Source organism: Phaethon aethereus (genome assembly GCF_964289735.1).
Source record: "Phaethon aethereus genome assembly, chromosome: 20".
NCBI classification, from domain to species: Eukaryota; Metazoa; Chordata; class Aves; order Phaethontiformes; family Phaethontidae; genus Phaethon; species Phaethon aethereus.
The window spans coordinates 10,180,141-10,203,102 of record NC_138596.1 but is presented as its reverse complement, the minus strand read 5'-3'; the positions used below and the strand labels follow the sequence as shown (position 1 = coordinate 10,203,102).

The 22,962-nt window shown below is 43.9% G+C and overlaps 1 protein-coding gene across 1 annotated transcript; it reads left to right on the top strand.

The window, feature by feature from the left end:
- The first annotated feature begins 114 nt into the window (after positions 1–114).
- Positions 115–16,216, top strand: TRAF1 (TNF receptor associated factor 1). The gene is made up of 10 exons (XM_082008886.1): positions 115–329; positions 2,055–2,139; positions 5,936–6,034; positions 7,634–7,795; positions 11,292–11,363; positions 12,164–12,229; positions 12,953–13,390; positions 13,892–14,069; positions 14,656–14,804; positions 15,954–16,216. Exons 1-10 carry the CDS (start codon positions 121–123, stop codon positions 16,167–16,169), a joined length of 1,674 nt encoding a protein of 557 aa, XP_081865012.1. The 5' UTR covers positions 115–120; the 3' UTR covers positions 16,170–16,216.
- Positions 16,217–22,962: the final 6,746 nt, after the last annotated feature.

Genomic DNA, 22,962 nt, shown 5'->3' with positions numbered 1-22,962 from the left:
GTTTGGAGCTGCTCATGGACTTTGATGCCTGATACATTCTCTCACATCAAAGTGAGCGTGTGTTTGCTTGTTTAAGCACTTATTTTTTTTTTCCTTATCTCTGACAGTAGTTTACTTCAGATGGCTGAGAAAACAACCAGAGGCCTGCAGGATGTCCCCGGCTCTTTTCCTGATGAAAATGAATTTCCTTTCGGATATCCCTCTAACATTTGTGAGGATGTGCCTGACCAGAAGTACCTGTGCAGCAACTGCAATAACATTCTGAAGAAAGCCCTGCAAACGCTCTGTGGGCATAGATACTGCTCAGCCTGCCTCTCCTGGATTGTACGGTAGGTCCTTGCTACAGAGGGTCACACTGCCGTGGCAGAGTCTGTGGCTGCAAGCGCTCCTGAGAGCTGCATCCTGCCACTGTGCTTAGTGACGAGTCTGTGGCTACCCGGCCCGCTGGACTGCTGACAAACCAGTGGACCCACTGACAGTCATTTTACTGGCTGGAAGTACTTACCTGCGGTGGACTGCAGGGTACTCTCTACCTCCTTGTGCCCGGTATGGAAGTCTGCAGGGTGGGGAAGGCTGGATTACTGGGCTTGACAGCGGTCAGTTTTTCTATCTGTAAGTGTGAGATAATGATTCTGGTGTAACCTTGAAGAACTAGTACAAGGCTGACTTAATACTTCCATGGGAGTTTACAGTCCTCTGATAAGTGATGTCATAGGATTTTAATAAACATTATCTCAGAATTTTATTTCTAGTAACTCAGCTGGGTCACTACATGTTAAGGTGCTGCTGCCATTAGTGACAAACTATGACAGCCACTGTCCCGGACAACCTGAAAACTGGGAGCTGGGCAGGGATTTGCTTTGATTGATTAGCTGCCTTTATCCTGCCTTTTCTTTCAACAACTATGCTTTGATCCAGAGCCTTTGGAAAAGGGTATGTCTGCCCTGCAGGTGAGAGGTGAAATTGCAGTACAATTCCGTGTATATGAGCTGACTTCAGCTTTGACGTTTTGGAAAACAGCAGCTGTCATGATTCAGTGACTGGGCTTTAGTACTGGCTAAATAAATTGAAAGCCTGTTACTGTGCTTCTTCATGGGTGCTATTACCAAAGCTAGTTTGTGTGTGCCAGTTCACACAGTCCCAGCTCTGATCACAGTGTGGGGCACCTGAAAAGCTGAGTAAATGCACTGGCCACTTGTGATTTGAAGATCAATGTATAATAATGCAAAAATGTGTTGAAATTAATACATTTGTCCAACTTACATAAATCCATTACTGTAAATCTAGAACAAAGCCCCTTAATGAAGCAACATAAACCGTAAATTCAGAAAACTGTCAGCAGAACGTAACTGGAATTGTTGTATCTTCCCACTGGAGTCTTCTAGCACAAACGGGAAACTGGCTCAAACAAGCTAATTAGTACAGTTTGAAATCAGTTATGCTCTGGTCGGATGGATGCTTTTCCGATGAGCTTTTCCATCTGTGTTAGTTCATTATTTGCCTGGATGCCAAACAGCATTGGCAATGAAACACACCTCTAGTAAAGTTTTATTTTTTGCTTTTCCTATATAAAACTCTATGCTAAATTTTTTAAGAGTAGATCAAAACCTTTTTTAGGTGCAGTAGAGTGTTAACTCTCTAGAGCTCAATTTTGCACTAGATCTTTGTAATTTGAAGTCTATGTATCTTGGGAAAATCAGCATCTTCTGTGTTTTAAAAGACATTAGTTTTCATGTTACCTTTCCTATGTGGTGTTTCTGCATAATTTATGAGATAAATAGGTTCCTAGCTTTATTCTTTTTTGTGATCCAGGCTTCCCTTATTTTGCTGCAATACGGATGAGATTTAGGTGCCTAGTCCTAATCTTGAGGAATAGAACAGCAGGGTTTTTTTGACATCAGTGTGTTCAAGAATTGGCTCTTTAATGAACAACGACTATAGATTCTGAGTGGAAATTACAATTTCCATGTTTTTATCTGTGTCAGTCTCTATACAAAGACCTCTTGAAGTACAGTACACCAACTAATCGTTATTTAATTCTTTCTTTTTGCCAGAAACAATAAAAATGCAATTTGCCAGAAATGTAAAGAGGAAGATCCCAGCACTTTAAGTGAGGGAAGCCTACTGGCAGAAGAAAGGGTAAGTTGTAGTTCACAGTTCATTAATTTATCATTAACCATTGTCTGGGCTACTCTATAGTCATCATTGGACTACGGTTTAGGAGGAAATAATATAAAATGTGATAGCAACTGATAGTTACGCATTTTAACTTATGCTTTAGTCATTTGGATTTCCCACAGGTTTTGATTTACAAAAGTATAATGGCAGCCTTAGGACTTTCCAAGTCCATCAGGTTCTGCAACATAAAATCCCACACTCTTCCATATAATTAACTTCTTCTTTGTCTCAAAGTAACCAGTACTTTCCTACTTGTAATAATATGTCTTAGCTGTTACTTACTATCCTTAGTAAGTATTCTAGTGGATTTTCTAATCCGATGGTTCTCTATACCCTTCAAAGATGTTAACAAACTTACAGGTGGAGTATCCCTAAGAAAAAAGCTAGAGCGTAGGCTAGCTGCCTGAATTGGCTAGAAACTATATTGACAGGGAGGGTGTCTGGAGAAAATAGTGGAAAACTTAGAGCTGAACATATTAATTGATAAAAACTGTGCACTGGCAAATGTTTCATCTGTAATTTAACAGTGCAGATCTTTTTTGCTGGCGTGATTTTCCAGGCAGACCGCTGCACTATTCTATATCCTGAATACACACTGGGCCATAGGGCTCAGTCCCAGCTTGTCTTTCTCCTTCCTTTCTGATTACATGCAGGAATACTGAGAGACACACGTTCGGTCTAAATTTGTTAGGGAAAACCGAAACCAAATAGGCAGCTGGCAGTGAGGTAAAAGGCAAAATTTAGGAGCAAAATAATGAATCTGCAGTTAATGCTGAACTTGGTAATCTCTCAGAAAAAAACCTCAATTCTGGAGTAAATTTTCCATTAACAGAGTTTCATGCATCATGTAAACAAAAATAGGTACAGCTGAATCCTTATGAACTTACTCTTATGTTGACTGTCACTTCTCTTACAACTTTGGGATTTTGCTGCTCTGAGGTGCTTGCTAAGTCTGCTGGGACTTTCTGCAAAATCTGTGGGTGGGTTGTTGCAAACAGGGCCCCACTCTTGCAAGCTGATCTGCCTAGGCAGATTCTTATGCTTGTTGAGAGTCCAGATGAAGTCAATCACCACAAAGGCATGAGGATCCGCCTGTGTAGATCAACTTACAACAAATGGTCAGAGATTGTAAACAACACAAATAATGAAGATCATTTAGCAGGTTTATTCTTTGTATATATTCCTGATGATCTCTGCTTTACCTTTGCTGTGGTTTTGCTTAATGTTTATTTCCTATGCTATCTGTTCATGTGTTTATATTTTAAATAAGATACCTACACAAGGAAAAGAAAGGCCCTATCAGTATGTGTATTTGCCTTCGCTTATCCCAAGATCTATTTCTGTGGTAACTCCCATCTCTTCCCTGTTATGCTTTAAATTTATGATCCCTTCCTATACAACATATACTTCAAGTCTTATCACGGTGCTGTTCATCAGTGTCAGTTACTGAGCACCTGCATCTGTCACTGAAATCAGCTGGAGGAGTGGAGGCATCTTCCCAAGCCTCTGCTCACCCCCAATCTGCTGTCATTCATGGGCCTGGCTGAGGGGACAGTGCTGTGCTCTGAACCGCTTTGTGGCTCTCCCCTCTCTGGCTGTGTTAGAGCAACTGAAGATCCTGGTTCAGCTGCAGAGGGTCAACCTTAGCTGGAGAGAAAAAAACGCACTGGACTCATCCTGGAAAGCTTTTGGTCAGATTAATCCATTTGTTAAACTTGTTGCTAGCTGATCATCCTGACTGCATGAGCTGTAGACCAGAGTCCTCCCTTAGCTAGCAGCCACGAGGTGCACACCAAGCGTGCACACAGAGTGCCAAGGAGGAGTGCATCTGGCAGCGGTTCTTGGATGTGACGTGGCAGGGGACCTCCACGTGTGTCAGGGCCAGCTCTGGGACAGGCAGATCTGGGCAGGTATGTGTGCCACGACAGCCACCCGTGATCAACATCAGCAGCCCCTGCACCAGCATCTTCCCTTGTAATAGCTAAAATGGAAGGGGGGAGATGTCCTACTACAATATATCAAATCAGAGAGAAATATTTTCTGTTTACTTCTGTTCGACCCAGAGCACTTTTATGTCAGCAAGAGTCATCTCATTTACTGCATAAGGGTCTGACTCAGGTCCCTGAAGAAGTTCTGTGCAAACTCAGGTTCCCAGATAAGAGAGCAGACGTTCAGGTGAGTATTTCGAAGCAGTGACCTGTGCAGATAAAAGGCGACATGAGGATTTCCTCCCTTGTTTTGTACCTGAGTAGTGTCCATAATGCTTTAACCACTACAAGTGTGAAACAAAAAGCACAGGGAATGTACGTAGCTGTAAGAAACCCGTGCACTGCTGGGACTGTCCCTGTAGTTAAATATGTTTTAAATGATCTATTTTGTAATTTCAGGAAATTCCTTGAGTTTTTCTTTTATGACATAGGGGGCAAAAGCCATCATGTGCCTGATAACTTGAATTTATTTTCTTTGATTTTGCTCATAAATTAGACTAGAATGTTTTAGAGGCTGGGGCTGGTATGCTTTCACTAATTGTACACTGATTGCTAGCTTATTACATAAACTCTCCCAAATATGCAGATGGAGCAATACATGTTTTTGTACAACTTACATGATTTTTTTTAAAATTCCTTATTTGTGCAGTTGTTTGCAATTTGTGTGCAAAGTTGTTCTGGGGTGGACTTTGCTTGCAGGTTGAGATTAGGAAAGGAGTTTCTATGAGACCTTGCATGTAGAAACGCATCTCATTGTTACCATGCATAGAACGGGCTGTGCTGCTTTTGTGTGATTTAATATGACAAATGCAGGTAAGTACAAACATCTTGTATCTAGCTTAAAAAAATGGAGAATGTTGAGTCTGATGTTTTTGTTTGCTTATTTTTTTTAGCTTGTTGTGTAGAATTTCAGTAACTTTATTGAAATGTGGGCATCATTTGTAAATACTTTCCTCTCTCTATTTGTAAAGCTTCTCCCCCGGTTCTTGCCTTATTCTGGGTTACGTTACGTGGGAAATCTGCAGTCCCCTGTATTGTGGACTTACCAACAGAGTACCTAAAATCATGCCATTCACTTTAGTGGGGCTTGTTCCTGTGTGAGCATACCTATTTTGATTGTGCAAAATGTGATAGTAAAAGTGTGTAACATTTCATAATTTACATAATAATTGTGCAATTATTCATGGTTAACATAATAAAAAAAATCTACGTAGTGCAAAAAACCTCACTCACATATGTTTTACATTTCTTTAGTAGACAGTGCCATACTAAATGGAAACAGCCAAGGTCTGAGAAATGTACTCTCACTGAAGAACAGTCTTGAGTCCTCTCTGCAGCACGTTTAGGAGGTGTTAATGACTCCAATAATGAAATGCATTCATTAAGAGTGACACGTGGCAGCACCCTGTAGCTAGGGTCCTGTCAGCACATTCATTGCCTGTGACGTATTTCAGGCTTCTGTGAAAAGAAACTTAAAATAATAGCTGTAGTTGGCTAGGTATATTTTCAATAAATTTATGTCACATCAAATAGTTTATTTTTGAACCATAAGAAATAAATGATTTAATAATTATTTGGGCTTCTACTACACCAAGATTAACTTGCTCTTGTTAGAGAGTCTTATGGCAGTACGGTAAATTTTAAAAAAATAAGGGATTTATCAAGATCTGAAATTTTGACACAGTCACCTTATTTCTATGTCAAAAATGCATGCTGGAGTACTTTCTGACCAGGGTTTTTTTTTTTTCCTTACTGTGTTTCCTTTCCAGGCTTTTGGTGATGCTGCCATTAATAAAGAGATCTCTGAACTCAGAGTACACTGTGTGACCCTTGGATGCAGTTGGTCTGGTATCATGAAAGATTTTGAAGTATGTTTAAAGGCAGTTTATCTAAATTAATATGAGCTCTTACTTGAATGGGGACAGAAAGACAATGAAAGTAGGTTCTCAGCAAACACAAATTAATGCAACTTTATTAGAATCAACGAATGTTTCATGATTTATACCAACAGAGTATCTAAAAACATGCCATTAACTTTAGTAGGGCTTTGACCAAATCCAGAACATCCTGAATGATTGTGAAATCAATGTTGCACAAATTTACATCAACTATGTTTTTTTCCAGTGGATTTACTTATTGTTTAAATGCAAGGATTCTACAAGCAGTTTTTGACAGACCAGAATACTTCAGGCTCTGGGATATTGTTATGGGCAATATCCTTACTATGTTTATATAAGAGAAATAATTTCCTCCCACTTAAATTACTCCTATTGATTGAATGTGTTCATCGTTCTCTTCAGCCTGATGTGAAATGCCCCAGCTAAAATACTTAAATGGGCAAGATCTGTGAATCTGCCATGCAGTTAGAATAATGAAAAAATGCAGATAATTCTGATACTAACGCAGCTCTATTTTGGTCCTCTGGTATAGGAACAGAGGGTCTTTCTGCATTTACAACAGGGAGTCTGCTGCGTACCTTGTATAACTCTGTATCTGCTAAGCATCTGAGGTGCTGCTGCCTTTTCTTTGCTAATTTTGCACAAATTTTCTATTTGAGTGTATTCCTCCAACAAAAAATCTACCCAGTCTGCTTAGCTGAAGCTAGGAAGTTTTGAGAACTGGAGCCCCTCTCAGCATGAATACATGGCAAAATTGATTTGAGAGCTGGGTGTGTGATTGAAATTGGCATTTCTGAGTCTGTTCTGTAGGGGACAGCCATCTCCCTTTAAAGACAAAATCAGTTGTGACACGACGCCTACAGAAGCTTCAGTAAAAGAGGTCAGAGTAAATAGTTTTTATTGAAATATTATGTTTTTAAGAACCTGAAAGTAGACCTGTAGGATGTAGTTATGAAAGAAGTAATGCTGATATTTTTCCTTGTTGAGATGATGCAAATAGTGAAAAGGAAATGTTTTAAAAGTTATTTTGAATATAGTAAGTGTTGTGTCCTAATTGTTGCATAGAAGGTGTCAGATGCCCATTCTTTTATGCTATGCAGAGATGTCAGCAGACTAACCATATTTATCTTAGCAGCCAGGGCAGGATGGTCTCAGTGCTCAACCCCTCCCCCCCCCAAAAACCACCAAACCCCACAAAAACCTCCAAAAAATCCACCCCAAAAAAACACAGGCTAAAAGCTAGGGGTCCTCTAAGACAAGGAAAAAAGCTGGGACCAGGATCATGTCATTTTCGAAGAAAAGCACTAGAGAGAGACAGTTCAAGGGAGACCTCGGGTTTGAATTTATCAAAAATTGTTTGCTGGGGTTTTTTTTAAGTTAAGAATTCTCAAAAAAGCCCCAGTAAAGTTGGTGGATTTTTCACTAGTAATCTCTTAACATTGTAGAGTGGGACTTTACCCAAGCTTAGAAGAAATGCAAAGCAAAGGTCTAAGCTGGCAGAATGAAGACTATTTATAGATAAATGTGCCTCTGCAGTTTACATTTTGGTTTATAACTTTTCACTTCCAGGAGCATCAGAGTTTATGTGAATATGCTTTAATCCCTTGCCACACTGGTTGTGGACACATGGTGATGAGAAAGAAACTTGCAGATCATTTGGAAAATGGATGTGTTAATAATGTGACAGTGTGTCAGAAATGTAAGCGGAGCTTATCCAGTAGTGAATACCAAGTAAGATCATTTCTCTGTTTCACATGAGGGGTTTATATTAATGGTTTAAATAATCTATCATGACGTTTTTCATCCTGATTTCATGAACGCTAGTGCGCTTGGAGAATATTTAATTTTCCTGAGTTTGCTAATTTTTCCATGCATGTGTTGGAGGAAAAATGGGCTGTATTTGGTAGTCTGCTTGTGATGTTACAACAGGGAGGGAAATACCTGTGTGCTTATCCAGGGCTTGGGCAGCCCATGGTTTAGCTCCAGTCTCAAAGCACGTGTCCCAGTGTGAGGTAGGTAAGAAGCAGAAGAACACGGACAGTGGCAGGGAAAAGATCTTGAAAGTGGCTGGAGTATTATTCAAACTAAACTTGCCCGCAAATACATAAAAGAAAGACTTTTGTCAGATAGTATTTCCATTAGATATGATCAGGTATAACTCTCCAAATTAGCAGTGGTGTCCATATAGACCAGGAGGAGCATACTTTGAGTCTGCCATAGATTTCTCAGTGATTATTTAAACATACTTGCTTTATATTTTTTATGTTTAAGTTGTGTTTCCCACTGTTGTGACAGGGACTTGCAAAATGTATGTGTACATATCCTGTATGTATATATACACACAGAGTAACACTAGTCTGTCCCCAGCATTTACTCAAAATCCTCTTTAAAACAACTTTTTTTTTTCACAAGATTGTAGTTGATCATCAAACTTTTCAGTTTATGTTACTAAATCTATTGCATTCTTTCATAAAAGTAATGACTTTCACAGTCAATGCTCAAAATTGTGATAGCAGGGCAATGTTATGTGTTGCTAACTTGCAGATTTTAAGTGCCTTTATACATTAATTTTAACTTAAATAGAAGGTGCGCTTTTTTTCACCCATTTTTATAGATGCAGCACAGTACAAATCCTGGGAGTGGCCTGAGGGCATAAAGTGAGCTGATAGAAACTCTTCTGTATTGCTCAAGGAGGAAACGGTGTGGTGGGGCAGATCAAAATTGATAGAAAATTATCTGTTCTTATATGAATAGATTGCCAAAGATACAGCTTCAGTGGCACACTTCTTAGCCTCATGATGAAAGTGCATCTTCTGTTGTTTAGGTCATTTTGTGATTAAAAACTCCTGAAGCAAAGCAATAGCAGCACGAATGAGAGATGCCCCACATCTGCTAACGCTGCTCTGTGTGTTCTGATTTGAAAGCTCTGAAAATGTTCTCATCCCAGTCCCACCTAACTGCTGACCCTGTGGGCTCCATTATCACAGAAGATGTTGGGCAACTCTCTTTTGAGTGTAGCATAATGAATATTGATCCCTCCAGATGATTTTAAGAGAATAATTGCCAGCCAGTTCTGTCCTGGAGTGGGGGGGAAGTGATAGAAGACCTCCATAGCAGGAGGATTGTTGTGACTATCTCAGAAATGTAGCCTGAAGTAAGTAAGAGTGGGTAGCTTTGCATATCATAACTGTCACAAACTTATGCCTTTCCAAATACTGAGCTGTAAGATTTATTCAACATGGGGGTGACAGTCCCTCCTTCTGGGGTAAGAATAAGGCGCTCTTGATAAAACATACTTCTTGGGAAGCTTTTGCATGTGCTCTTCATAGCTTACTAACTCTTCGAGAGAAGAGCGTCTGGACCCGGGCACGTTTTACCAGTGCTAAATCCAGTATATGCTTCAGAGAGACCATAAATACCAGAAGGTGGCAACACTTAATCCCCTTCAACCTTCTGTAAGTGCAGTAGGCAGGCTGGAGGAGGAAACCTGAGCTGTGTGAGCATTCCCTGAGCTCTTTTCAGAGGTCTGTGATACTGCAGATCCACCTCAGCGGGCTGCATTTTCATGCAATGAAGAACTGTTTGTCTCCCACTCATTCCAGTTAGCTATCATCTAATTAATTTTTTGCCTAGGAAACCTTGGCAACCGAGCAGGGTATTGGCCCTGAGATGTTGATTTTTCTCTGCCTGCCTTAGTATTTGTAAAATTAGAATTTTGCTGGTTACATGATCAGCTTTATTAAAATTGCAGTTACATGGCATATGAGTTTTGGGGTTTTTGTGTGTATTCCATGTATCCACAGTCCTCTGGGAGCAAATAGTTAAGTTTTGGGCACTGCTCTCGCTTTCTCCATTTTAGCCAATCGGTTACTGGTCTTGTGATTTTTGCATTTCCATATTTTAAAGAAACTTCTCACCAGCCCCTCTCCGCCTCAAGAAATCAGCAATCTGAAGGAGTCAAATAGCAGAAAGGAAGAAAATAAAAGCATACTTTGTGCAGTAGCTACGATAGAGAGTATTAAAAAATGAGTTGGAGAGTGAGAAAAACCTATGGCTGTATTTCTGAGGATCGAAAGAGAAACCTCAGGACTCTTTGCAGGGGAGACTTGAAGGTTGCTGGAATAGCTTTATCAAAAAAATTCTAGACTGTTGTAGGAAATGTACTGGCATGCAAAGGCTTTTATAAAGATTAAAGGCAGCCTCCCTGAACAGTATGAATTGAAAGCTGACAGTTGCTGAGTACACATATTGCAGTTGTATGAACCAATGGCAGGAGGATTACTTTACCCTTCTTGGAGCCAGAAATGGCAGGAAGTCTCATGTTAGTGGTAATGCATTTTGCATTAACACATCATGATGGAAAATTTGGAATCCAGCCTTCAAAATGTTAATAAGCAGGATGCAAGAAGGGTATGCACATTAAGCAAACTATATGAAGCCAATGCAAGAAGAGTTTATATTTGGATTTCCTGTATATTTGCTTTCTGTTCTGTAATCCACCTGCATGTTATTGCATATTCTGTGTGTGTACATATATGTGTGTGTGTAGGCAACAGAATTATGGTTTGAACCGGGCAAAACTTGTACGTTGCCAATCTTGTATCAAATTTCCTAGGGTGACCTTGCAAAGCATCTGTAAGTCGTTTCCAAGAGCTCTGGGCCCCATAAGTGAAAGATCACACTTTGTACTTTCGCTTAACAGGTATTGCGGAGATCCGCCACCGAACATGCCTGCATGGCTGAGAAGAAGAGTAATCAGCTTAGAGGCTTAGTTTGAGAATCCTCTGAGTCTGCAATTCGTTGTACAGGGGACAGCAGCGCTCGCTTTTAGCAGATGTGCTTTAGTCCCAAATTTCTGAACATAATTTCCTCTAAAAAGAAGCCAGAGAACTCTGCAGCCTGTTGCGTAGGGAGGCCCAGAGCGGGCACTCTCTGGACAGGATTTTGCACCATGTGGTGTGGGGCTTGTAGTGCTCCTGGGGAAGTTACCCTTCTTTCCTTCACTCTCCCTTAAATCCACACTTTCCAGGAAGAAAGCAAGAAACTTTCTGGAAACATTTTCTTCCATAACACAGAATTTCTTGTAGAAAAGCCTCCCAAATCCCCAAGTTTCTGTAAAACGGGAATAGCATTCCCAAACACGAGCCTTGTTTCAAAGACTCCTAAATAAAGATGCTCAATGACTTTAATAATGTGCTGAATTCTTTTCTTCTTGTTTTAATGACAGGAACATTCATGTGAAGTCAATTTATGTAAGGAACAAAAACATGTGCAAACTGAAATACCATCAAAGGAAAAGGTAGGTAAAAGATAAGTGAATGCAATACAGCTTTATTTCAGTTCATAAAAGTATCACTTGTTCATTTAGATTAAATGATTATCTGAGAACATCTTCAGATATGGCAGTTGTATCTGGGTGCTTTTTACATCCCCACATAGCTCTGCTGACTACCTTCTCTTCCCTGCTCCCACAAGTATCTTTATTAAATTATCTTCTCAGTTAATCTCACAAAAAATGGGGAAATGTTTGTTTCCTTTCAGATATTCAGGGAGACCCACATGAGCAAATGAAGAGTATGCTGTATAACATAATTCGAGAGACCTGCTTTTGCTTGGGAAGGGAACTAAATTTGAGCATGAGTCAGAGCTTTTGGTCTGACAGATCCATTCATTCCCCGGACATGCTGCACGACACAGCTCTTCAGTGCATTCTTTAAGAGCAGGAAGAGGGTTGGAATGGCTGTGTGCATGGTGGTGTCCACTGTGGTGGGCCACTTTGCTTATTGGCATCTTATTTATGAGAAGTTGTTACTAGGGGATTGCTGTGGTTTGTTAAATTATATTATATCATTATGGGATCTGTTAGATGGACATTTAACTGCCAGATTGCGTGCAAGAAACTTGCAATCAACCACATTCTTCATTGATTTACCAATGAATTTTCAAAGCTGGTTGGGCACTGTAAGCTGTGGTAATGCCTTGACTTGAATTACCCTGATTTATAGCTGCTGGGATGGTGGCCTAGTTGTTTGTAGGTAAATAAAAGAATCCCTTTCAACTGGTATTTGATTATTTTCTTTCCTTTTTTTTTTCCAACAGAATTGCTCTACACCCTTAATCGACAAGGATGGATGTCGTTTTTCTGAAGTCGGCTGTTCATTTAGGGTGAGTGAAACAGCTGCCTTCAGGAAGGTCTCAAATGGTGTACAACTCAGCACTGTGCCTTTGGTCTAGCCAGCCTTTGTGTTCAAGGTAGTGGGCCTTGATTTAAATATATCTTTAAGAAAAGAGAGAAAGTCTTTTAGTAGACCAGCAGAGTTCCAAGAACTGCCATGGTTACACAGTGTGTGCAAGGTGCAGTTCAACCTGTGATGCTCTGTATCCTGCACTGTGCATTCACTTCAGGTAAAAATGGATGTTTATTACAATTCTGCTGGTTTATCAGATATGCTGTTCCACTCTGCTTTGGATATTCCCTTTAGGGTAACGTCTCTTAAAACAGTGACGGGTCTTCTTTGCATTTCAGTTCGTATCTGTTACCATGTCTTATCTTTTGTGCGGAGTCTATGTATTAAATATTATTGGAGAATCTTGCTGGGACTCTGCCTGGCATCCTGTTTAATACAGAAATTGTAGCCAATTGTTTTCTTTTTACGTAGCATATGTACACATGTGAACACATACCCTAAACTGATCACTGGAGTGCTTGTTGGTTTTCCTCTCTCTGTGTCTCCTCTGAGAGTCGGCTGCTATGTATCTGGACCTGTATCGTGCAGTTTTTCCATCTCTGTCCCTCCCAAGAAGTTGAAGGGAGCATTGCTTGATTTGGCCCCAAGCCAGTTATGGTAGTTGTACGGAGAGTGTATTGATGCTGTCATCTTCTTACAGGGAAGCAAAGAGAAGACAAAAGAACATGAAAAAACTGCAGTTGGGGCCCACATGCTGCTTCTGCTGCAGCACATAAAGCAACTGAAGGCAAGCTTGTGCACTGCTGCCAAAGCTGCAAACGATTTCTTCCCACAGTCAGAGCTGAATGTGAATGATGCAGGAAAAAGCATCTCTGATCTGCAGATCCCAGCAGGGCTGGAAGTCAATGGGGATGTGGAAGTAGACTGTTTTACTGGATCTTCTGTTTCTGGAGATGAATCTGTTCTGCAACAACTTGTGAGGGAGAAAGTGATCTCTGAACTAGAGAGTAAGCTACATGTGTTTGAGAATATTGTGGCAGTGCTCAATAAAGAGGTGGAGACCTCTAACTTGGAAATCACAGCCTTTCGGAGACAGAGTGAACTCGATCAAAATATAATACGAGGCCTTGAACTGAAGGTAAATAGTTATGATAAGCATTGTATATGTGCTTGTTCTATAGATAACAGATGTTTACATATATCAGAAGTGGTGTAGAGTTCAGCACAGGAATGGGTACGGGCATTTGAGCTGTGAAGTGTTAAGTTCTGGACACATCTACAGGATCCTTTTGCTGTTTTGGATAAATTTTCAAATGGGGATCTCTAACATCTGTTATCTAAATCCATGCTTAGGTACCTAGATATTCCCGAGAGTTTTGAATGTTCAGAATTGCCATGATCAGACTGTGAGCAAGCAATAGTTGTTTAATTGTTGGATCCTCTTAAAGCAGCATTATGACTGGGAGACCAAACAACCATCTATCCAGTTGTTTGCCTTATGTGTTGATATGTAACTGTCACTTAAAAAGAAATCAAAGGACACCCTCCAGAACATGAGGTCTCCAGATCAATTCTGCTACTTCTGCAGCACAGCAGCCTGGAGAGGGGGGTTAATTGAGAACTGATTGGTTTTTTCCAGATTGCAGAGCTGCACCGTTGCCTGACGCAGAAGGATGCAGGCCTGAGCAGTCTTCATAAGAGTCTTCTGTTCTCTGAGCAAGCTTCCTATGATGGAGTCTTTCTGTGGAAAATAACAGATGTCGGCAGGAAGTTACAAGACTCTCTGACTGGAAGAACAGTCAGTTTGTATTCACCAGGTAAAACACGATGTATACATGTGTTAGCAAAACCCAGTCCTTTAGAAAACCTACTGATTTCTCTAGAACGATGCTTCTTTCTGCTCATGTGGACAGGAGGTGCTTTAAAATAGCTCCTTAAACTAGGATGCTGTTTATGCAAAGACCTCATGCTCTCCTGCCTGTAATTCAGGGCAGCTGTTATGTGCTGTGCCACAGAGTTGTGTTCTATTTCATTTTGCAATTTGCCCTCCACTGCAGTTCCTTACAGTGACGTTTGCTGGATCTGTCTTTCTAACCCATAGCTTGGTGCCTGATGGTACAAAATGGCTTTCTGCAGCAGTTATCTGCCACGTCAGGAGTAATTTGATTAGGTAAAATACGCTTGTGTGGCTAATAACAGGTAATTTTCACCGAGGTGTGAGGCACTAAAGGATTCCAACCACTGGATTTTCATTGCTGATAATCTCCAGGGTATACTGATTCGTTTGTTCTCATCTCTGTGATAGCAAAATGCATCATACACTGTATTTTCCCATGTGCCAGGACACTCATCATGTCTTTTTTTTCAAAGGAGGCTTTACTAATGAAGAGTTCTGATTTTCAGCTTTCTACACTGCTAAGTATGGCTACAAGGTCTGTCTGAGGGTTTATCTGAACGGGGATGGGACAGGAAAAGGAACCCATGTGTCCCTGTTCTTTGTTGTCATGAAAGGAGACTACGATGCTCTGCTCCCATGGCCTTTCAGACACAAGGTAAGGGCAGCAACCTTTTCAAATCTGACCCTAGCATAAACCCACTACTTCTCCCAGTGAACACACGGGACTTCTTCTCTTGAGTTTAGTGGAAGTTGCAGCGTTTTCCCATTTTCCTCTCTGATGGCTAGAAGCCATACTCTAATCTTGGGTAATAATTTGTCTCTCAATGGAGTGATTTACACACAGGGAAAGTTGCTCCTACCGAGGTTCCATACCTTGCCTTGTAGGATTTTCAGACACCAGAATACTGGTGTTTGGTATATCCCAACCTGTGTCCACCTGGGCTAAAGCCAGAGACACATTTTTTCCTGGCTTTTGCTATACATAGACAATATCAATTTATGAGGGAATTATGATTTGCTGCCTGAAGCACAGGTGTTAGAAATGTGAGGTTAGAGTTCTGCTTACAAACATGCCATAGATGTCTTATGAGATCCTGATCTTATTTTTTTCTCACAAGTGCAATCTGATAGTGGCAGCAATGGTTAGAAACACAGTGAAAGTGTGCACAAGGTTCTGGTCTCTGTTCTAGCACTTGCCTTCATGTGGTAATAATTCTGGAAGCCTCTCGTATAAATAACCTTACTACCATTTAGCAGCCAAACAAAATAGAAATCAAAGTTCCAAATCCTCACTGTATTAAAAAAGTATTACATACATTTCACATGTAAGGCTAAAGAACAGTGAGTTAATAAAAGTGGTAATGAGATGAGGAGATTCTGTACTCATATTTAGGTCATGTCCTTTACATATTTGTGTACAGGCAACTGAGCTGTATCTTTTGATTCCAAACCACAATAACAGAATGGAGGTAATGACTGTAACCAACCTCAGGGTTTGTTTAAGTTGTCAGGAGAGAGAGGAAAGAAGTCTTTGGACTCTCTACCAAGAAACAATTCCTTACTTTATTTTATTTAATTTTATTTTACGAGTGACAAAGTTCTAAATACTTCATCTGGGAACTGTTACAGTCTCCCTTGTTCACATTAACAGACCTTGCAGGTTGCAAATCTCTCATTATGATTTGTATTTAATTATCGATAGAGCATCCAGCTGCTTTTGCAGCATGTTTGTGCTTCTGTCTCTGATATTTTCTGGCTTATCTTTCAGTTCAATAACTCATCATTGCCGTGTTCTGTCTTGCAGGTTACCTTTATGCTGCTTGACCAAAATAACAGGGAACATATTATTGATGCATTTCGCCCAGACTTGACTTCTGCTTCATTTCAGAGACCAGTGAATGATATGAATGTCGCAAGCGGCTGTCCCATGTTCCTCCCTTTGTCCAAACTACAGTCACCTAAATATGCCTACGTGAAAGAAGACACACTTTTCCTTAAATGTATTATAGAAACAAATTAGTAAATCTTGAAATATGGGTGTCTGGTAAATCAGCCACTGAATTTCATTAGTTTACAAGAAAAAAAAGCATCAGCTTGAGACCTTGCATTAGTTTTCATGTGCACACAAAATCCAGAGAGCCTGAGCCTGTCTCCCCTGAATCAATTCATGTCAGCTGAAGATCTGCCTGCTAGAGTTCGCTACGGCTGAGCATGCTGAGTACTTTGCCCCGTGCCCCACGGCGTGTGCTATTGCAAATGAGGTCTGTGATTATTTCATCAAAACAGCCGATGCTGCCGGTTTAGATGTAGGTTACCGTTACCCCCTCTGCAGATGCGCTTGTGGAAAAAAGCGCTGTTCTTTCTGACGCCTGGTCCAGGTGCGGGTGGCATTCTGCCCAGATGTCTGGCCAGAATGTGGCCCGAGCTCCCTTCTAGCACCTTCTAGGTTAATAGGTTTCTGAGATGCAGGGGTGAAGCTGAGCTTTCTCCATCCTTTGGCAGGGCTGCGGTGCGTGCAGCTCCCTTTCCGGGGGGGGTATGGAGCGAGCACCTGTCAGACTGCGCTGGCTGGCAGCTCTGGTGTGGGATTTTGGCGGTTCCCCCACCAGAAACAAGGGCAAATTCCTTCCCCTGTGGCTCCGATCGGGTGTCTCTGTGCTTATTGATGACCTTGAAAGCAGTGAGTTGTGGATAGCATTTGTAGCTTGAATTCCTTATACCAGATGATTTATATCTTGCTATTTATTTTAGACCTATATTTATGTGCTCTGTAAGAAGATGTTCTATGGCGTCAGCAATTGGTGACCAGATTACACTATGCCTTGGGGAAATTACCTCTCGTATTTCCAAAGGAGTCGTCTGACTTCCCCATTTCAGACATGGAGCTCTGAGGGTTGTTTAACCCCCGGCAAGTCCAGAGCTGCCAGTCCAAGCAGTGGTAAGGACCCCTCAGAAGTTTTGTTTTAAAGTGTTCAGTCACTTCCTGAAACCTAAAGGGAAACGACTTATTAGAAAGTATTTTTTGTCTTGCTGAATTCTTTTTATGTGCTCTAATGTTTAAGTCTTTTCACATGCTAAAATAGGAGTAACTACTAGAAATGTTTTTGTCTTTTTTTTTTAAATAGAGGTAAGGAATGAACTGGGTTTTTTTAATTAGCAAATGAAGCTTGGAAATGTGTGGATGCATGCGAAGTTCAAATGCTACGCCTTATCCCCAAAAAGCAGCAAGCCTCACCCTCTGCATTCCCTGCTTGACAACTGTTTGACAGAATCGGTGGAGTTGAGTTGGGTTTTGGTGCAGCAGTTCCTGAACTTCCCGGACTCATGCCGCAGTACAGTTCGCTTGTCCAGCAGCGCGAGCTGTTCCGCGGGACAGGCGCTACGGCAGTGTAGGAACCCAAGGCCTGATCTTGCAGACAGAGGCAGATGCGTAGTTTTAAGAAAGGCTTGTATGCAATTACTTTATTTTTCCTCTGCGGTATTTCCCACGTCTCAATTGAAGACACGAAGCCGACAGTGCCCGCTGCGTGAGAAGGGAGAGGAGAAACTGTTTGTCCACTTATATTTTGCAAACCATGGAAACCGCAGCCGTCTAGCAGAGCTGGTGAAATATCATGTGCTGTGACTAACCTCCAGCCTGACTGCCGGCGTATGAGGAGGTTTTGCAAATCTCTCATCTCTATCTTGACAGCATCCTTTAAAATAATTAGTTGGGATGAAGTATCAAATTTCAGAAAAAAAACACCCCATAAACAAAGATCTATAAAAGCTTGTTTGGGAAACGACTGGATATTCTTTGCCATCACATACACACACAGAAAGTCTCTTTCTGTGTTTGTTTCTCTCTTACACATTTAAAATGTTCTTTGAGGGACAGAAAGTTATTTTCCCAGTAACGTGCCAGACCCTGTGACCACACTGGAGTAATATGCCTAAAAATATTACGCTATTCATGGCTGTGTAATTTTGACAAGTGCTGTATTTATTACAATCATTCATATTTTCTTACAGTTTTATTTATTTCCTAAGTAAAGCTCACTAACATAAAAAAGGTTTGCCTATTATTGTCATTGTAAAATAGGGAATTGAGCAACTGGGAGATACGATGATAGCGGTTTGCTATAGAAACAGCTGAGCAGTGCTGCAACACTCACTTATTTCCACTGCAGCAGCACCGGGCAGGTTTCCCCAGCGCGGGGCCCAGCTGTGCTGTGTGCTGCCCGGTCCCCCAAAAATAACCAGTCCCTGTCCCGAAGAGCCGGTGATGCCAAGAGGCAACCGAGGTGCCGGGGGTGAAGCGCCTTGCCTGCGGTCCCGCAGGAAATCGGTGGAAGCTTTGGGAATGAACCCTAAAGCATCTCTGCTCTCATCTCGGTGCCATCACGATAAGGTCATCTTTGCTTTTTCACCAGGGTTTTCTGATTAGCTGCTGTGGTGGGTTGACCTTGGCCAGGCGTCGGGTGCCCACCAAAGCTGCTCTATCGCTCTGCTCCTCAGCTGGGCCGGGGAGGGAAAGTGTAACGAGAAGCTCGTGGGTCGAGGTAAAGATGGAGCGATCACCCACTGTCATGGGCCAACCAGGCTTGACTTGGGGAAATTAATCTAATTTATTTCCAATCAAATCAAAGTAGGGTAATGAGAACTAAAACCAAATCTTAAAACACCTTCCCCCATCCATCCCTTCTTCCCGGGCACAACTTCAGTCCCGATTCTCTCCCCGCTCCCCCCGAGCGGCACAGGGGGACGGGGAATGGGGGCTGTGGTCAGTCCATCACACGCTGTCTCTGCCACTCCTTCCTCCTCAGGGACAGGACTCCTCACCCTCAGCCCTGCTCCAGCCGGGGCTCCTCTCTCTCCCCACGGGGCCACAGGCCCTGCCAGGAGCCGGCCCCAGTGCGGGCTGCCCACGGGGTCACGGCCTCCTTCGGGCATCCCCCTGCTCCGGCGTGGGGCCCTCCCCGGGTGCGGGTGCAGATCTGCTCCCCCGTGGAGCTCCATGGCCGCAGGGGCACAGCCGGCCTCCCCGGGGGCTTCCCCGGGGGCTGCCGGGGACCCTCTGCTCCGGCGCCTGGAGCCCTCCTGCCCCTCCTGCTCTGGGCCGGGGGCTGTGGGGCTGCTCCTCTCACATCCTCACTCCTGTCTCCGCCTGCAGTTGCTGTTGCCATTTTCTTTCCCCCTTCTTAGCTCCGTTCCCCTGAGGCGCTGCCACCGTCGCCGATGGGCTCGGTCTCGGCCAGCGGTGGGTCCGGCGTGGAGCCGGGTGGCCTTGGCTCTACCGGACGCGGGGGAAGTTTCCGGCAGCTCCTCACAGAAGCCGCCCCTGCAGCCCCCCACTACCAAAACCGTGCCACACAAACCCAATGCAGCTGCTTTTTTCATAGTGGGCATTGGCTTCCCAGGGTGGCTTGGCTGCCTCCCGGCTCCACTGTGGCTTTTTTGTGCACAATCCTTTTCCACACAGAGCTGTTATTTCTTAGCAATAATTAGGAGGGTTTTCCTTGTGTGTGAGAGACGGGGGGAGGTAAATGAGTAAAACCGTGTGTGGGTGAGAGCTAGGGAAAGAGAGAAAGTGTGTGGGAGAGAAGATGTGAACATGCCTGTGTGAGAGAGACTATTTATGTGTATGTGTCTGCATCGAGGGAAGCAAAAATGTACATGTGTGCGTGTGTGCCTGTGCGGGTTGAGAGAGATGCAGCAGGGACTGAACGACCCGGTGCCTCTGTGCTTTTCTCTGTTGTGATTCTACCAGGAATAATTACACTGATTTTTTTCAAACCAGGATTCTGCACAGCCAGGATTTCACCGGCGGCAGGAGCCCGGTGTCGCTGCAGGCGGGAGGTCAAATCACACAGAAGCAGCACAAGGCGCAGGGAAGCAGCAGCATCCACGCTGGCCACATAAATACCCCGGAGAAAGGATGCGCTGCACCGGGGCTCCGTCCGTCCCGGCGTGACCGATACCAGCCTGTGCCTGACCTGCCCAGACGCGAGAACGGGGCAGGACGGGGTGGGCTGGAGACCTCGCCCGGCACGCTCCCGCGCAGCCCTCGCCGGGGGCGTCCTCCCTGGAGGACAGGGCTGACGAGGGAAGAAGGGACCCGCTTGGTAAAAAGCAATTTTAAAAGGTTATTGGAAGGCGTTTAGTTCCAGTTTTCTTTCTAGCCAGAGATTCCCGATGGGGAAATCCCTGAAGTAAAATGGGAGGAAAGCTGCAAGGCTGCCGACTTTGCAGGACCCTGTGCTGACCGTCCCGCGGCGCAGCGCTGGGCAGAGGTGCCTCCGACCGCTTCGGGATGGAATCACCGGCGGAGCATCGCATGGAACCGGCTCTCGGGATGACTCAGGCCTGGATGGCAAACGTCTGCAAAGGGAGGAACTTCGTTACCGGCGGCACTCGTGGGGCAGACAGCTCGTTGGTGTAAAACGGCCTCCGGGACGGGCCATGGATGAGGTGGTGCTTGTTTACAGCGGGGAAGAGCCAGCCGGGCGTAAGCGGAGGCAAGCTGAACTGCCGAGAAACTTGTGAAAGCGGCACGTTAGTTGTGGGCTCTGTGTGACCGATGGAAAGGTCTTGAGGTTCTCAAGGACCAAGAAGCAGCAGGGCTCCCTGCAGGAGCCACGGGCCGGAGCCCGTGAGGAGCGTCGTGGGCTGGATGAGGGGGTCTGGCTCTGGGGCTCCCCTCGCCTCCTGAAGAGCAAAAGCGAAGAGCTGGAGCCTGTCGTTTCCGTGCTGCAGGCTGGGCTCCGGGTTGGGAACACCCTGCCAGAGGGAAGGGGGAGCAACATCCCCCGAGGCAAGCGAGGGGCTACCAGAGCCACCCGTGGGGCCATGCCCTGGAGTCAGGGGTGGCCGGTGGTGGGGGGTCCCTGTCTGTGCAGGGTTGCACCACATAGACACAGCCCAAATTCTTCTTGATGGCTGATAATCCCAGTTCCACTTATCAGGCATTTGCTTAGTGCAGTTTTGCAGCGGGGTGGGGTGCAAACATCCCGCAGTAAACACAGATCTTCATTCTCCATTTTTCACTTTTCCCCAGGAACAAAATGGGCTTTACTTTCTTTCTGCCCTCCTTTCTTTGGGGGATGTCTTTTCTGAGCCGTGCTCAGGAACTGCAGACGTGTACGTAACGTATCTGTGTCAAAATTATGTAAAGGCTCCGTTAATATAAAACTTGCACAGCTGTAAGAACACTTACAAGCTCCTCATGTCTTATGCAATTGCATAGAAGCACGCAAAGAAAGTTAAGTTAAAAAAAAAGGATATGGATGAAATTCATGCTAAATAAACAATAAGAAGGCATGAAACCCAATGCCTAAATGCTCTTCCTTTTAAAGGCGCAGCTGGCATAAAACAGCTGAATGTCAGCTTTAGCTGCTCTGATTCTAATTACAACCATACCTTTGTTCGACTATGCCCCTTGGTATATCACTTCGCTCCGAAAAGGGCTCGAACAAGAGCTAAGTCCCCCTGCGCCGCGGCGCACGAGGCGCTGCCGGAGCGCTGCCGGAGCATTACCGCGTCCATGTGGAATGCATTGAGCCGCGGCGCTTTCCAAACACAGGGCTCTGCTCCGGGCTCTGGCGTTCCTGGAACAGGCTCCCAATTTTCATCTCCAGACCTTCAGCCACGAAACCGTCTTGATAAGGAAATGGATGACACTTACCGGGAAAGAAGATGGAATTGGAGCCATATCAAGTGTTCTCTAATGCAGCAAATCACTTCTTTTTGCGGAAATGAACAGCCGAAGTAATTTTTTTTTGGTCTGGAACCAAGTCAAATGATGCAGAAAAATCAAAGAGGTTTTTAGTGAGTTAAATCAGGATCGTTTGCTCCGTGTTTAATGGTTAGGCTGGCAAAGAGTCATAGTGCTTCTGTAGTTACGACGGTCTAAAATAATCAAGGACAAGGTTTGTAGGGAAAGATAATTTTTTTTTTAATTGACTAATAAAGATTAAAAAAACCAGGCAAACTTTTAGGCTTATAAGCCCTTCTTCAGGGCAGGAAAAGAACTTTGCACACAGTTACTTTGAGCTTAACTTGGTTGCGTTGGTCCATCAGGTGGCTGAGACCTGTGGAGCAGAGGGAAGTGTTGGCCGAGAGGGAGATAATCATGTCAACGGCCCCAAGTTACCGCTGTAGCTGCTTTTATTGGCATGGATGTGTCATATTTTGTGAGCTGAAATCTCCAGATGGAAATGGCACTCGTGAATCGTTTTGAACAGCATAGGAGAGAGCTGCGCCGAGTCTCGCAGCCTCTGTGCCGCAGCCCGCGTCACTCGGCCGCAGGAGGCTCCGGAGCGGCTGCAGCCAGCGCGAGTTGTTTCTGCAGATCCTATCTCCACATCAGGCCTGTAGTTCATAGGCGGCTTCGTGTTGGGTTTCCATTCAATATTCCTCGGCTTTGGTTTCCAAGACTAAAGCCAACATATAACCCCTCCTCCCACTCCTGTTTTCAAAGAAAGAAAAACACTGTGAAAAGCAGCTACCCGATTTCTGGGCAGTTTTCAAAGCAGAAAGAAAGGCAGCGCTGGGAGCGCCTCGCCCCACGCATGCCGCAGGCTCTGCTCCGGCCAGGGCTCCCGCTGGCTTCCAGCCGGGCTGAGCCACGATCCCCCGGGTGCTCCGTGCTCGTGCGACCCGAAAGCGCCTTCGCCGCCTTTGCAAGCGCAGGGTGCGGAGCAGCGACGGAAAAGTTTTTAAGGACAAAGTGGGGGTGTCGGAGTAGTTAACTACTTGGGGCTTCATTCAGTCATTTTGCAAATGCTGGTTTTGTCTGGAAATTCAACAGCGGGAAAGGAGCCGGGGTGACCTGC

Bases quoted from the DNA above. Each gene is read 5' to 3' on its own strand.
- TRAF1 (XM_082008886.1), top strand. From the start codon at position 121: ATGGCTGAGAAAACAACCAGAGGCCTGCAGGATGTCCCCGGCTCTTTT. The intron at 11,364-12,163 runs GTAGGTAAAAGA...TTTTTCCAACAG, and splicing joins AAATACCATCAAAGGAAAAG to AATTGCTCTACACCCTTAAT. The intron at 12,230-12,952 runs GTGAGTGAAACA...ATCTTCTTACAG, and splicing joins AAGTCGGCTGTTCATTTAGG to GGAAGCAAAGAGAAGACAAA.